General features: G+C 38.6%; 1 protein-coding gene across 13 annotated transcripts in view; it reads right to left on the bottom strand.

The window, feature by feature from the left end:
• Positions 1–13,380, bottom strand: part of Dock9 (dedicator of cytokinesis 9) — a 260,684-nt gene that overhangs the window by 53,921 nt on the left and 193,383 nt on the right. For 6 of the 13 annotated variants that reach the window (XR_007210305.1, XM_048341148.1, XM_048341147.1 and 3 more), the window contains exons 36-39: positions 12,245–12,311; positions 11,694–11,741; positions 9,138–9,274; positions 998–1,113 (exon numbers count right to left, since the gene is read on the bottom strand). Coding sequence is in view for 12 of the 13 variants with exons in the window: in XM_048341148.1 (XP_048197105.1) it covers positions 998–1,113; positions 9,138–9,274; positions 11,694–11,741; positions 12,245–12,311 (368 nt within the window). In the remaining variant the exon portion in view is untranslated. Of the gene's footprint in view, positions 1–997; positions 1,114–8,558; positions 8,603–9,137; positions 9,275–11,693; positions 11,742–12,244; positions 12,312–13,380 lie in introns of all 13 variants that reach the window. The other 7 variants (XM_048341158.1, XM_048341152.1, XM_048341150.1 and 4 more) reach the window with 2 other exon arrangements.

Here is a 13,380-nt window from a genome sequence, read left to right as displayed (position 1 = left end):
GCTTTATAAATAGTTGGGATAAATTAAACAGAGAATGACTTTGGTTATATATCCTGAATACCCATACAATGAAACATACTGTTCTAATATTCATAGCATATTAACACTAACTCAATTTCCCCTTTCTATGCCAGAATGAAAGTAATCATTATGCAAGAATGAGAAGTGTTAGGATCCTAATACTAAGGCAGCGGCTTGAAGTATTCACCTCCAATTACTATATAATATTTGCCAAAACTTTAGAACAACATACATATATACAAAGGCCTTTTCATTTTTTTTGTGTGTGGCCAGTCCTGGGCCTTGAACTCAGGGCCTGAGCACTGTCCCTGGCTTCCTTTTGCTCAAGGCTAGCATTCTGCCACTTGAGCCACAGCGCCACTTCTGGCCATTTTCTATATATGTGGTGCTGGGGAATCGAACCCAGGGCTTCAAGTATACGAGGCAAGCGCTCTTGCCACTAGGCCACATTCCCAGCCTGCCTTTTCATTTCTTATCCCAGAAATATTTTTTGTCATTTATTAACAAAACATTTGAAAAAGTTGAATGGCCTTGTGATTGACTGCTTTCTGCTCTGTAAATATCTTATTTTAGCTGCTGTAACATTTAGACATGTTTAAAGATAGTCAAGGCAGAAATGGTGGTTAGGTTCCCATGTTTCATCTCCAGGGGTTAGGATAAGTGCTTTCTTCTAGTCAAATGTTAACTGCCTTCAGAACTGTTCCTACTACTGCCAAGTACTCCACATATGTAGAACAGTGAAGCTGTATTTCATGGGATTTAAGCCATCCAGCATAAAAGTTTCATTATATTAACTTAAGAATTCATGGTCTCTTTACAGCACCATAAACAGTTGCTAAAGTAGCTAAGATCACAATAAAACACCCCTCTAACAAAAACTCTAATAACAATGTCTTGTATTTGTGCTAGTTGAGCTTAATAAGCCAAATGGATATAGCAGGTAAAACTCTGACCATGAACAGTGTTTAATACATACCTTAAATGCCAGTGTAAAAAGAGACAGAGTGTCCAGGGCCGTAAGGCAAACCTCAGTGGCAATGTTGGCTTCCAACAGAGACTGGTGAAGAACGTCTGCATCTGAATGACCATAGCCTGTGTGAATTACAACACAGAATTACTACCCAGTGCTTCTGAAAACGAAGCGGTGGGATGGGAGAGTCACAGTCAACTTTTGATTATTTATTGAGACCCCCTCTGGGCCTTGTCTAGAAGAAGTGGTATTAGTCATGTTTCCATTTAATTATGAATCTTTTTCAACTATGAAAGGGCAATAGCATTAGGAAACTTTTATTGTGTGCCTGCTATGTAACAGTCATGATTTTAAGAACTCATGTATTATTTCATTTAATCCCTCAATAACCCTATGAAGTATGAACCGTATTAAACCCTTTTTGCAGATAAGGAAACAGGACCAAACAACTCATCGTACAGGTAGTAAACAGTGGAGCCAGGACTTGCACCGAGACAGGCAATGATTAATATGGCTACCTGGCTGTGTTGCCAGAATGTTGGAAGTGCTGAGGGTGGGTAGGACTCCCCAAGCTTCCCATCTGGACAGACAGCAGACAGCACAGGGGTTAAGATGAACTTGAAATCAGATTGCTAGCTCCAGTTCCACCATTTACTAGCTGTGGGACACTGGGCAAGTTATTTGGTCTCTTTATACCTCAGTTCCTCATCTATAGGATAATAATAAGGGCACCTACTTCCAAGGGTGGTGGTCAGGATTAAACTCATTAACATTTGTATAAAAGTATTAAATCTCCCAGGCACCTGTAATCCTTGATACTCAGGAGACTGAGATCTAAGGATCTTGATTCAAAGCCAGCTCGGGCAAGAAAGTCTGTGAGATTCTTTATCTCCAATAAAGCGCCCCCCTCCTCCAAAAAAAAGAAAAAAAAAGCTGAAAGTGGAGCTATGGCTCAAGTAGCGGAATGCTAGATTTTGAGTAAAAAGCTTAGAGACAGTGCCTAGAGTTCAAGCCCCAGGACCATCACACACAAAAAAAAAAATCAATAAAATCAAGATCTGAATTATTAAAATCCTAAATGATAATCAAGAGTTGACTGTACTGTGAAGTATTCTACTTGCTTTAATAAAAAGCATAAAAGCCAATATATCTCAAAGAAATGTTAAGAAAAGGAAAGGACTTGAAGACTCTGTTATGTAAGTTTAGCTTAATCATACATAATTTAAATCTAAGCTGAAACTTCTATAGTGGCTACAAAATCAATTTAGTATTACTATAAATGCAGTTTGACATACAATCTAAGATATTAAATTATGAAATGAAATGCATTAGCAGAAATACAAATAGGGATGCAAAGATGTTTACAGTGTTGATCAAGACTGTACAGAAAGATGGCAATATAATAAAACATAATGCACTTTCTTTTTCCAAGGAGTGAAAAGAAAACATTTATTAATTGACAACTTTCTGAACACCCCAGAGATAAAGACATCAGGAAACAGATAAGAAAAATGAAGTTCAGAAAGCCTAGGAATTTCCTTAAGACCAGTAATGGAGAAAACTAGAATTTACACCTCAAATTCCTATCAGTTGACTGTATCAAAGTACATACTTTCAGGAGAAAAAAAGTAACTAGAATGACATCACTCTGTTATAAATGTTAGAATTACACAGAATGGTTTTTAAAGAAGCATGTAGCAGTGCTTTATTTTCAGAAAGGAGATTGTGAGGTTTCTTGTTTGTGGACTGTACTACTTTGTCTCTGGCTGAGCCAGTGCCCCTCTAAAGTGAGGATTTGCAATACATTTGGCACCATACTGGCTCTATTTCTTTTTAAGTTTTGGGTAAGAAATTTCCAGAAAATAATGATGGATATTAGGGTACTAATATTAATAAGTCAAGGCATTATTTTGATCAGTAAGGTCTGATAAGACACAGATATGATGAAAAATGAAAAATACAGATTGATGATCACTGTTAATGTGACCACAAGCCACGCTAAGAGAACCAAAAAACCAAAACCAACAATACCTGCTATTAGACCAACCAAAATTTTCACACAGGTAAAGGGGATATTTATGGTGGGCTGCCATTTACCCCAAATAAGTTTTATTTATTTTATTTATTTTCTTATTTATTGTCAAAATGATGTACAGAGAGGTTACAGTTTCATACGTTAGGCATTGGATACATTTCTTGTACTGTTTGTTACCTCCCCAAATAAGTTTTAGTCTGGGTTAAATTTTAACAAGGAACTTGGTCTGCTGATTATTTCAATATCTTTCTCTGCACAAAACTGTCCTTTTCTCTCTATTGATTAAGCTATTTGTTAGTGTATCCAGGAAACTATTACAAATGAGATGTCCTACAAACTTAGGAATTGCCACAGATTTTTGCCTATTCCTGGAATAGGCTGTCTAGAACAGTTTAAGAATTAGAATTTTTGGGGGCTGGGGATATGGCCTAGTGGCAAGAGAGCTTGCTTCGTGTACATGAAGCCCTGGGTTCAATTCCCCAGCACCACATATACAGAAAATGGCCAGAAGTGGCGCTGTGGCTTCAGAGCTAGAGTGGTAGCCTTGAGCAAAAGAAGCCAGGGACAGTGCTCAGGGCCCTGAGTCCAAGGCCCAGGACTGGCCAATAAAAAAAAAAAAAGAATTAGAATTTGGCAATGTATTGTTTTATAAAATACAAATAACCAATGTAATATGCTAACTGCATACATTATGGAAAATGTGGCAATGGCACAATTTCTCTAAGCTATTACATCACACATAAACCACAATGCCATTTATTCCATTTCCTTAAGAGTAAGAATGAGATTCAACTAGAAATTAGTCTGCCTTTCTCTGAGTTAGTATAAAAATATTTTAAGAAATGGTCCTTTTAGCTGCAATGTCGTAACTGTGCTTTTCCCAAAACTGTTCCATCTCAAAAATCAACAGAATTCCTGAGCTAGTGTTATTTTCAAAAATCCCTAAAATTAAATGGCAGCAGAGAGACTGTCCTTAGTCATGGAGACTAGAGACAATATGTCTCCAGGCCTTGAACGAAGCTGCACATCAGGGAAGGCTTTAATTAACAGTGACATGTTACATAACACAGGAAAATGACACTGAATTCACTTCACTGGGACAGTGAAACTTCCTAAATCAAGGTTAGCAAGTTCTTGAAAGCAGATTCTCACTCTGGCAGGAGAGGGAGTGAGGTATGAAGACTATTCATGTCCACTAGTGGGCCATGTGCCTTTGAACACTGCCTGGATTTCCTTCAGTTCTGCTGGTCAGAAATAGAAAGCAGGACTTCTCAACGAGTGTATCATGCTGTAAGCTGCGCTGGAAGCCTGTACCATCATTGTGTAACTTTATGCAATTTCATGTTATTGTTACTGAGAAAAAGACTTATTTTTAAAACAAAATATTTTGAGCCAGGCTCTGGTGGCTCACATCTGTAATCCTAGCTACTTAGGAGGCTATAATCCTTTCTATTCAGATCTGAAGATCACAGTTCAAAGCTACCCTGGGTAGGAAAGTCCATGAGACTTTTACCTTCAATTAGCCACTAGAAAACCAGAAGTTAAGCTCTGGCTCGAGTAGAACGCTACCCTTGAGCAAAGGAGCTCAGGAACATCGCCCAGGCCCTGAGTTCAAACCCCATGACAGACAAGAAAAAAAATTTACATACATATTTGGAACACTAAGGAGAAAAATGAGACACCCCTATGTCATCCGTTATGTTTAGATTTAGCTTACCTTCCTCTATTTTTATAAGTTTTCTCACTTGAATAGCTCAACTGAACACTTAAACTTTTCTTCCTTCCCTACTGACATGACATCAGAGATGTGGTAGGCAGGGTAGAAACTTGACCCCCACACACATGACCTTTTTGAGAATCAGAGGAAGTCTGGGAGAGAGGAGTAAGTCAGATCCACATCTCATAGATGTGCTTCTTATTTAATAGCTATCTTCCCTTTTGTAAAATAAAAACTCTTAGTTTTAATTTCATATTGGGCCATGTGCCTATCATTATTGTTATATAGGAAAAGTAAAGATCAAGCATGGTCCAGCCTGGTCTAGGTAAGAACATCAGATTCTGTCTGAAAAAAGTATGGAAGCCAAAAGGGCTGGAAGCCTGGCTCAAGTGGTAGATTGTCTGTAGGTTCCTTAGTTCAAGTCTTAGTACCAGTAAGGAAAAAAAATAAAAGGCTTTCCTCATAGTTGGGCAAAGAGTAGAATGTGGAATCAGAAACAATATACTACAGCAAAAATTATGTAAATTGCTATTTGCCCCTCAACTCATATATGTTCAGATGTTCAGATTTGTGACCATTGGCTAATCTAGAAGTTCACACATTGGGATGTAAGTATCATACCATCAACTTTCTCTTCTCCATGGAGTACTGCAAAGTTTCTTAAAATGGTACTCAGCATGAGATACAGACCCCAAATTGCAAAAATATTGGTTTAAGCATATAATACACTTTAAACTTCTTTTTAAAAACATCAAGTGGGCACTGTACCTAACTTTTTCAATCCTGAGATCTACCAATTACAGTAAGCACAGTCATGATAAGACTACTCCCATATGAGATGAAATACTAAGAAATATCCTGATTTCAGAAATACTAGAAAACATAAAAAATGTGTCTCAAAATCAAAGAAATGTGGGTTTATACTTATTACCTTGAATATGTATGTTTAAAGTATCAAAATACATTTTACCTTACTTTAAGATATATTATACATGCCTAGAAGCTTTTGGAAAAGGTTTTTACTTAGTGATACATGAGAACTATTTACCTATATTTACCTTTTAATTTGTATTTTACAGATAGCAGAGAATTTTAGTGCTATATGAGACCTCAAAGCCAGGGTGTCTGATTTCATACACAATGCTAAAGTAACCAGGACAATGTCTCCAACAGAGCCTCATCCACTTTGTTTTCACACCCCAGCTGCAGGTGCCCACACCAATAGGCAGCTTAGCAGGTGCCACATACAGACCACACATGGGCGGTTCAGTTGAAAAATGCTTTCTGACACTGATTTGAAATTGTACTCTCTGTAACTTGACCTAGTGGTCTTATACTGCCTCTTATCTTAGGCTTTTATAAATTACAGGTTTTCTTTATATGTTCCTACCTCCTGGCTGGCTTTTCCTCCTATCATACCAGTGGGAAATATGAATTCTATGCAAATGAATTTAAAAGTACATATGATATCAATGTAAGCACAAAGTGTTTCATATTTTATACATATTTGTAAGTGTATCAATTATTTGAAATCAGTCTTCATTGAGTTTTACCTTCAGTTGGGGCTATGTCTTATATGTAGCTGTCACACTCAGTCTCCTTTGACAGTTAAAGAAATTGGTTCTGTAAGTGTTCTAAATAGTTAGGGCTAGCTGGTCAGGTAGGATCATTTCTATTATTTTCTTACAAATTAAAAACTAAATTTGGGCTGGGGATATAGCCTAGTGGCAAGAGTGCCTGCCTCGGATACATGAGGCCCTAGGTTCGATTCCCCAGCACCACATATACAGAAAACGGCCAGAAGCGGCGCTGTGGCTCAAGTGGCAGAGTGCTAGCCTTGAGCGGGAAGAAGCCAGGGACAGTGCTCAGGCCCTGAGTCCAAGGCCCAGGACTGGCCAAAAACAAAACAAAACAAAACAAAAAAACAACTAAATTTAAGTCCCTGCTATGGTTACATGTGTAGCACATATAGTGTATCTTAACAATCTATTCTCTGTAGGTGTTGGGGATGCTGCAGATGACCAGACCTACAGAGAACTGTTTCTCCTGGGCTTCTGCTGCCCCCTGCTGGTCAAACTGAGGTCTGACAGAGCCTTCAGGAAGAGAGGAAATGGATAATGCAAGTATATAAGGTCTCCTTGGAGGTCTCTTGCATATTGATATAGGACACATTTGGTTGGCCCAACAGAAGTTACTGTGTTTATTGCTAAGTTATGGTTTTTTTTTTCATTGAGACATACCTGCTTACACATTTCCTACAGAATACCTAGGTACATATGTGAATGAACAAGTGTGTATATATACATATACATGTTCACACACACACATGTGTATCCATAATCCAGTACACACTCCTCTTGTGGCTTCAAGAAGAGTTTCATGTGAAATTCAAAGATCTGGTAAAGGAAAGGCTGAAGCAACTCAGCCTAATCAGGGTAAGAGATGCCAAGGAAGACTGAGTTCTAGGAGAAGGCAGGGTAATTTATAAAACCAGTACAAACTCGGGATGAAAAGGAATTGTAGAAGTACATGCAAATGCTGAATAAATCAGCAAGATGCTATTTCCTGGAAAAGCAGGAGAAAATGTGACCAAGGACAGTGTGTCACCAAAAAATAGATTAAAAAGTTAAAAAGAGATGGAAGGCAGGGAAGACAGGCTCTCTGTGGGTAGCAGGAAGAACGAATGGAAATCAACTACGTTAATAACATGGCTTTTGGCAGCGACATGTGGCCAGCTGTCTCTCCTCTGATTCAAAACACCAAAAAAATTTGCAACAGGAGGAGCTTCTGCATATTGGATTAAGGTTGTTTCTTCATTTGTTGATCATGTTATTTTTGCTTATTTTCTCTTTCCTAAACAATTACCTTTGGAGGTAGGACCCTGGTCTGCTTACATGTCTTTTCTTAATACTTCAAGGTTAAGGTATGTACTATCATAGAAATGCTCTGGTGAATAGAAGTATCTCCTACTTCTGCTGCTAAATAGGAAATTAAAATTAAAAAAAAAACAACAAAACTCCTGGTTTTGTTTCAACCGCTTTTCTGCAGAGCTGAAACAAGAAGTTCAACCATCAAATATTGTGCCCTGAAATGTGTCACTGTGTGTCCTACACCTAAGTGAAGAGCTTAGACCAATGTTTAAAGGCTGTCAAGTCCATGTGTGGTGGAATTACATAGTGCTGACTTAATTAAGCTTCAAATTTAATAGAGGGGCTATGACACTATGCTTAACTGCTAGGGAGCAAATGTAGGGAGATGCTATAATTTGATTCCTTAACAGTAGTAACTTTGAATGATTATGAATACAAGATGTTGGGAATACTCTCTTTACTCTTAACCTATATTAAAAAAAACATTTAAAAATCACAGTGATTAGAAATGATAAGAAGACTTTTGATATTCAGGTGTTAAAGACAGCAGTTGGAATGATAACCAATAAGTAACAAGGTGAAACAGTGACTAGCTACATCATGCTTGCAAAGGAGATGAAGTAAGTCAAAGACACTAAGAGAAGTAGGATTTATTATAGATGGTCATATTAATTTTTATGGGCTGTAAAGCTGAAATCTTTTAGTTTTTTTCTTTCAGAAGCCCATAAGCACATGAAATGTTGGTATTTCTAGAAATAGCACACAATGACACATCCCTTCCAGTGACTGATAAATGTAGATTAAAAATATGCTCCCATGTATTGGCAAGAACTCTACTGTGAAGTTAGAAAAGCCCCAAAAGTTAGGAAGGCAAGATGAATGAAGAGGTCTTGGTTTGCAAGTGAAGCGGCCTTATAAGCAGACTTCAACCTGATTAAATCTTACCATTGTCTACAGAAATCCCAAGCACACTTGATATCTTTCTCACACTGAAAACACAGAAAAAGTCACTTCGTTATTGGACGCGTTTCCACACCCTCACAAATTGATTCACCGGCTTTGTTTTCACAGCAGTGTAAGGTGTAACAGACATTCAGAGCTGGAATGTCAGAGTGTGGATGCTGATCAATTACGGGCATGAGCTAGAGAGGGATGGAAGGAATCTATCCCAGATCTTCTCAAGAGGCACAGGGAAAATCAATGAGAAACCGGCTACAGGTAACGAATCCAAACATGGGAGAATGTTTGGCCATCAAATTTGCCAAATTCTGTTTGAAGGATGGGGCAAAAGGCCTAACGTTTGTAGGATAAGTGCCGTAGTTGACCATGTTCCACATTATGTCACTCCACAGTGCTCAGGATTCTCCTCCAGAGAAGGGAACAGTGCCATGAACTCTTCATCCTACTTGTTCTGAGCTGGAAGAAAAATCAAGTTGGTGATGTGATATAGTTTGGCCGGGGATCTCCCCCTCTGAGATGGCACCGAGACGGCTGGCTGTTATGATGGTATGTCATGGGACTTACTGTGGTTAAAAGTGACAGAGTTATCCAGGCTGCCCAGCTGCTGCAATCTGGCATGCATCATTCCTGTTCTGTTACGGGAAACAGGCAATGTCTGAGATTTTCGATCATGAACTATGGGTCCCAACCCCTCCTGGTTCCTGCAACACGAGTGAGATGGGATAGAAGCAAAAGTTAGATGTGTTACTCTGCAGAGAGATAGGAGGGTTAGTGAAGCTAGGACGCAGCACAAGGGTAGGGCCACGCCTTGATGGAGTGTAGCTGAGCAGCCAAACACAAACAGGAGGCAGCTCTTACACAGTTCACAGCAAAACACCTGACAACAAAGAAGCAAAAAAATCAAGCAAAAGCACAGACATCCTCGGTTTTTAAAAAGTATGTTGGAGATGCAACTTTTAAAACAATGAACATAACTCCAGTGTGCTGCTTTATAAAGGTGGGGGTGTTCTAACAACTGTCAGAACATCATGAACCTTTATGGATGACGTATGTTCAAAAAAGCAAAATCATGTGTTTATACTTTGAAAAAATGCACTGGAAGAAACAGAACAAACATGCAGTAGGACAGAGTATATGAGGCAGTTTTAACACTTTTGTTCTTACCCAAGCAGGAAGAAGAGCCACACACTTTGTTAAACTTGTCAGCAGTCAAGTAGAGAAAACAGAAGAGTGATCTGGGTTAGCAATCAAACAGCTGACTTCCTACTGTGTACCATCACCAGAGCAGATGGAAAATAAGACCCGTGCTGGAATGAGACCTGTCCCCGTCCCGGAGCCAACCGTGCCCCTCGCTGTGTTACTGTGTGTAGGAGAACAGGTACATGCATGGACGATCACTAACAGCATGCTGCTGGGTGGTTTCCAAGTGAAAGGAGGAGGTCCAGTGTTCACATAACTGGACTGCTGGGGATGGCAGACACTGACAACATTCACATCATGGTTCAAGATCTCTGTCTCATGCAGCAGAAACCATGGTGATTTTTGTATAAGGCAGGACATATCTTTCCACAGCGCATGGGACAAGGTAACACATCTCCACTCTCATTTTCCTCTATCTATCATTTTTAAAGTGTCCATATTAAATGCAAATATATACAGGGACTCTTAAAGTCAAATTTCTTAGAAAAAATTAAATTTATATCCAATGGGAAAAGAAAGTCAACCACTTCACAAAACCAGTTTTAAATATTTTGTCAGGGAAGAAATCTTCAGCTTCCCACATTCACCATTTTAAGCCCTGAGGCACTGAAATTCTACTTGAACAACACTCTCCAAATGCCATCTTGTGACATATGTGGCAATAACTACAAAGAGGGTGTGAAGCACGCCCAGCACTGTGCTTTTCTGCTACAAAATACAGTGCTCAACCTCCTCACGAACAAAGTCAGTGAGAACCCAAGTCAAGGAATGAGATGATACTAGCAAGAAGGTACCTTGTATATACTTGCACTTAACGCTTAAAAACACAAACATTACTGTTACAATAAAAATAAAAGATTAGAGAACTGTAAATGACCACAATTCAATTAAAACAGAAAACATTAATAGGAGGAAAACAGTCTCTTTACTTTTTTTAAAAAAGAGAACACATACTTTAATAAAGAGTATAATTCTGAAAATTTCTAATGTTAACATAAAAGGCAAATTTTCACATTCAAATAGAAAGTCTATTCATCTTTGTCCTATTTCATTGCTATTAAAGAGAATTTTAGGTAAGAAAAGCAAATTTCAACTGCAACTAAAGCTATAAGATTTTCTTAAAATGTAAGTTTACTTAAAGTTAGGCTGTTTAAAACAATAATAAATACTATGATATGTGAACAAATCTCCATACATATGTAGTGATACAGGGACCACACATTGACATACTCAGTGGCTTACAGAGGAGAAATAAGAACTTAGAGAAAAACAAAATACGCTGCAAGGAAATGTCACCCAACAAGGCAGCTGTCTGGCCTTAGATGCTGGAACTTGGGAAAGTATAGTCCAGGACAGTGCAAGGGGAGTTATATACTCAATAAATAGTTCTACTTAGATGAGAACATGGGATACTTAGTGATTATTCAGAGTAAGAAAAGTCTCCATTTAGCAGTTTGTGGAAGTTCATACAAAACTGAGATTGGCTAAAAACTTTAAAAGAGTAATACATTGAGAAATTAGTATTTTTGTAGTTAGGAACAGGAATAATAAAAATAATTTTGGGGGGGGGGAAATGGGAAGAGAAATAATTGAAAAAGAGAATATATATAAAGGGGAACTAGAGAGAAGAAATGGAGGAGACAAAATAGTGTGAGAATCTGGAAGGGAGCACAGAACTAGCAATAGTCCACTGTCTTTCCAAGACAGAAACATGAGATGAAACAGGATGGAGGGATGTAGTAATGCTGATGAAAAGGCACTACCAGATTTTATGGTGGCAATCCAAAGCCTGCCAGCTGTCTTTACGGCTGTTTATGTAAACCACACCTGCCAATCACTACAGACGACTATTCCCACACATTCAGATCCAAGTAACATAGAAAACAACATGGCATTTCCAATTAGGATGCCTCACAGTACCTGGCTATATATCGCTTCCCCATGTACTGGAACTGATGCAAGCAGACTCTGCAGACAGAATGTAAAATTATTAGAGAATGTGAAGATAAATGTAATTGCAGTACAGTTTCATATAAACCCATTCTCAATAACAAATTCATTAAAAATGTCTAACTGCCCTTTGCTTCTGGCTTTCAGGAATTCTCTGGAAGGGTCTTTAAACCCAGAGAAAAATTACTAAGCTGTCACAGAAGACCTGCACAGTATCAATACTATGGTAGCTGGTTCAACCCAGTGAGTAAATTTTGTGTTACTTGATTAAAATGGCTTATTTACATAAGTATCTCGCCTGTAACAACCACATATCTACAATAATTTAAGGCTGACCACTGAATGCTGGCTCATAATCCCTGAAAATATGTGCTGGAGTCAGGTCTAGGAGAAACAACTTAAGGAGTACAACAAGATGTGACATAAACTACATTCCTGGCCCAAGTACAAACTATTCTGTTACAACTCTTGATTATCTGGGAAAAAACTAAGAGGCAATAAAGAAAAACAGATCTACTCACTCAGATATTGTAAAAAAATCCATAAGTTCAGATGTTGAAGCCTTGTTCCAGTATGTAAACAATGCATCTAGAAAATAAATATTTGGTTAGAATCACAATGCATAATTACATGCATTAGGGAGAATCACCTATTATGACAGTAGGAGAAAACCTCAGAAGACATAAGATATATAGTAAGAATCTATGTTACTCCAGGCAGTGTGTTGGAGGCTCTCCTGATTCCACCTGTATTGTGTCATCTAATTCTCACCCTCAACTGCAGAAAGAAATTCCCATTGACAACTGTACTAAGAGAGGCTCAGAGAAATAATATAATTCCCCCACTTGTTTGCCCAAAGATTATTCTGGCTGACTGGGGTTTAAATCAAGTGTACCTGATCATGTCTGATCCATTAGATTCGTAACAAGGGAAGATCAGGGAGATTCCAGCTTTGGAAGATTTTGAACTCAGAATCTAATGGACAAACTTGTTACTTGAGGCTGGTCATTCTCATCCTGGTAAGGTGAGCCCTGGAGAAGCCACGTGAATGCTGGAGAGCCTCAGAGTTGGTCTGTAGGGCTTGGTGGCCTCCCGTACACCCCAGACACGACAGCCAGGGTGCAACACTCTCACTGCTATTCCTTGCTTTGGGCTCAGGCTACTGGCTGAGCCGTACTGCTTTTGCATAGAGAAAGAAAATGAGGGGTCCAGCACTAAGGTGCTCATTAAATGTCAAATAGGTAAAAGCAAAGAGTAGCTCCTGTGACACAACTGATTTTGGGTGTCCATCTGGTAAGCTATAATGGGGACAATTTCTCCTTCATCCTATACCACCTAAAAACCTCAATTTGAGGTAGATTAAAAAAACTTTTAAAGCTGGGTGCTGGTGGCTTATGCCTATAATTCTAGCTATTCAAGAAGTTGAGATATGGAGATTGTGGTTTGAAGCCAGCATGGGCTGTAAAATTTGTGAGACTCTTATCTCTAATAAACAACCCAGAAAGTGCTGGAAGTGGCACTGTGGTTCCAGTGTTAGAGTGCTAGCCTTGATCACAAAGAGGCCCAGGGACAGCACCTAGGTCCAGTTCAAGCCCCAGGACTGAAAATAAATTAAATGTGAAAATATGAATCACACAAACTCTGAAGGAAATATTGG

Source organism: Perognathus longimembris, chromosome 3 (assembly GCF_023159225.1).
Source record: "Perognathus longimembris pacificus isolate PPM17 chromosome 3, ASM2315922v1, whole genome shotgun sequence".
Lineage (NCBI taxonomy): Eukaryota > Metazoa > Chordata > Mammalia > Rodentia > Heteromyidae > Perognathus > Perognathus longimembris.
Note: the sequence above shows the minus strand (reverse complement) of the source record. Positions and strands in the feature narration are given on the sequence as shown.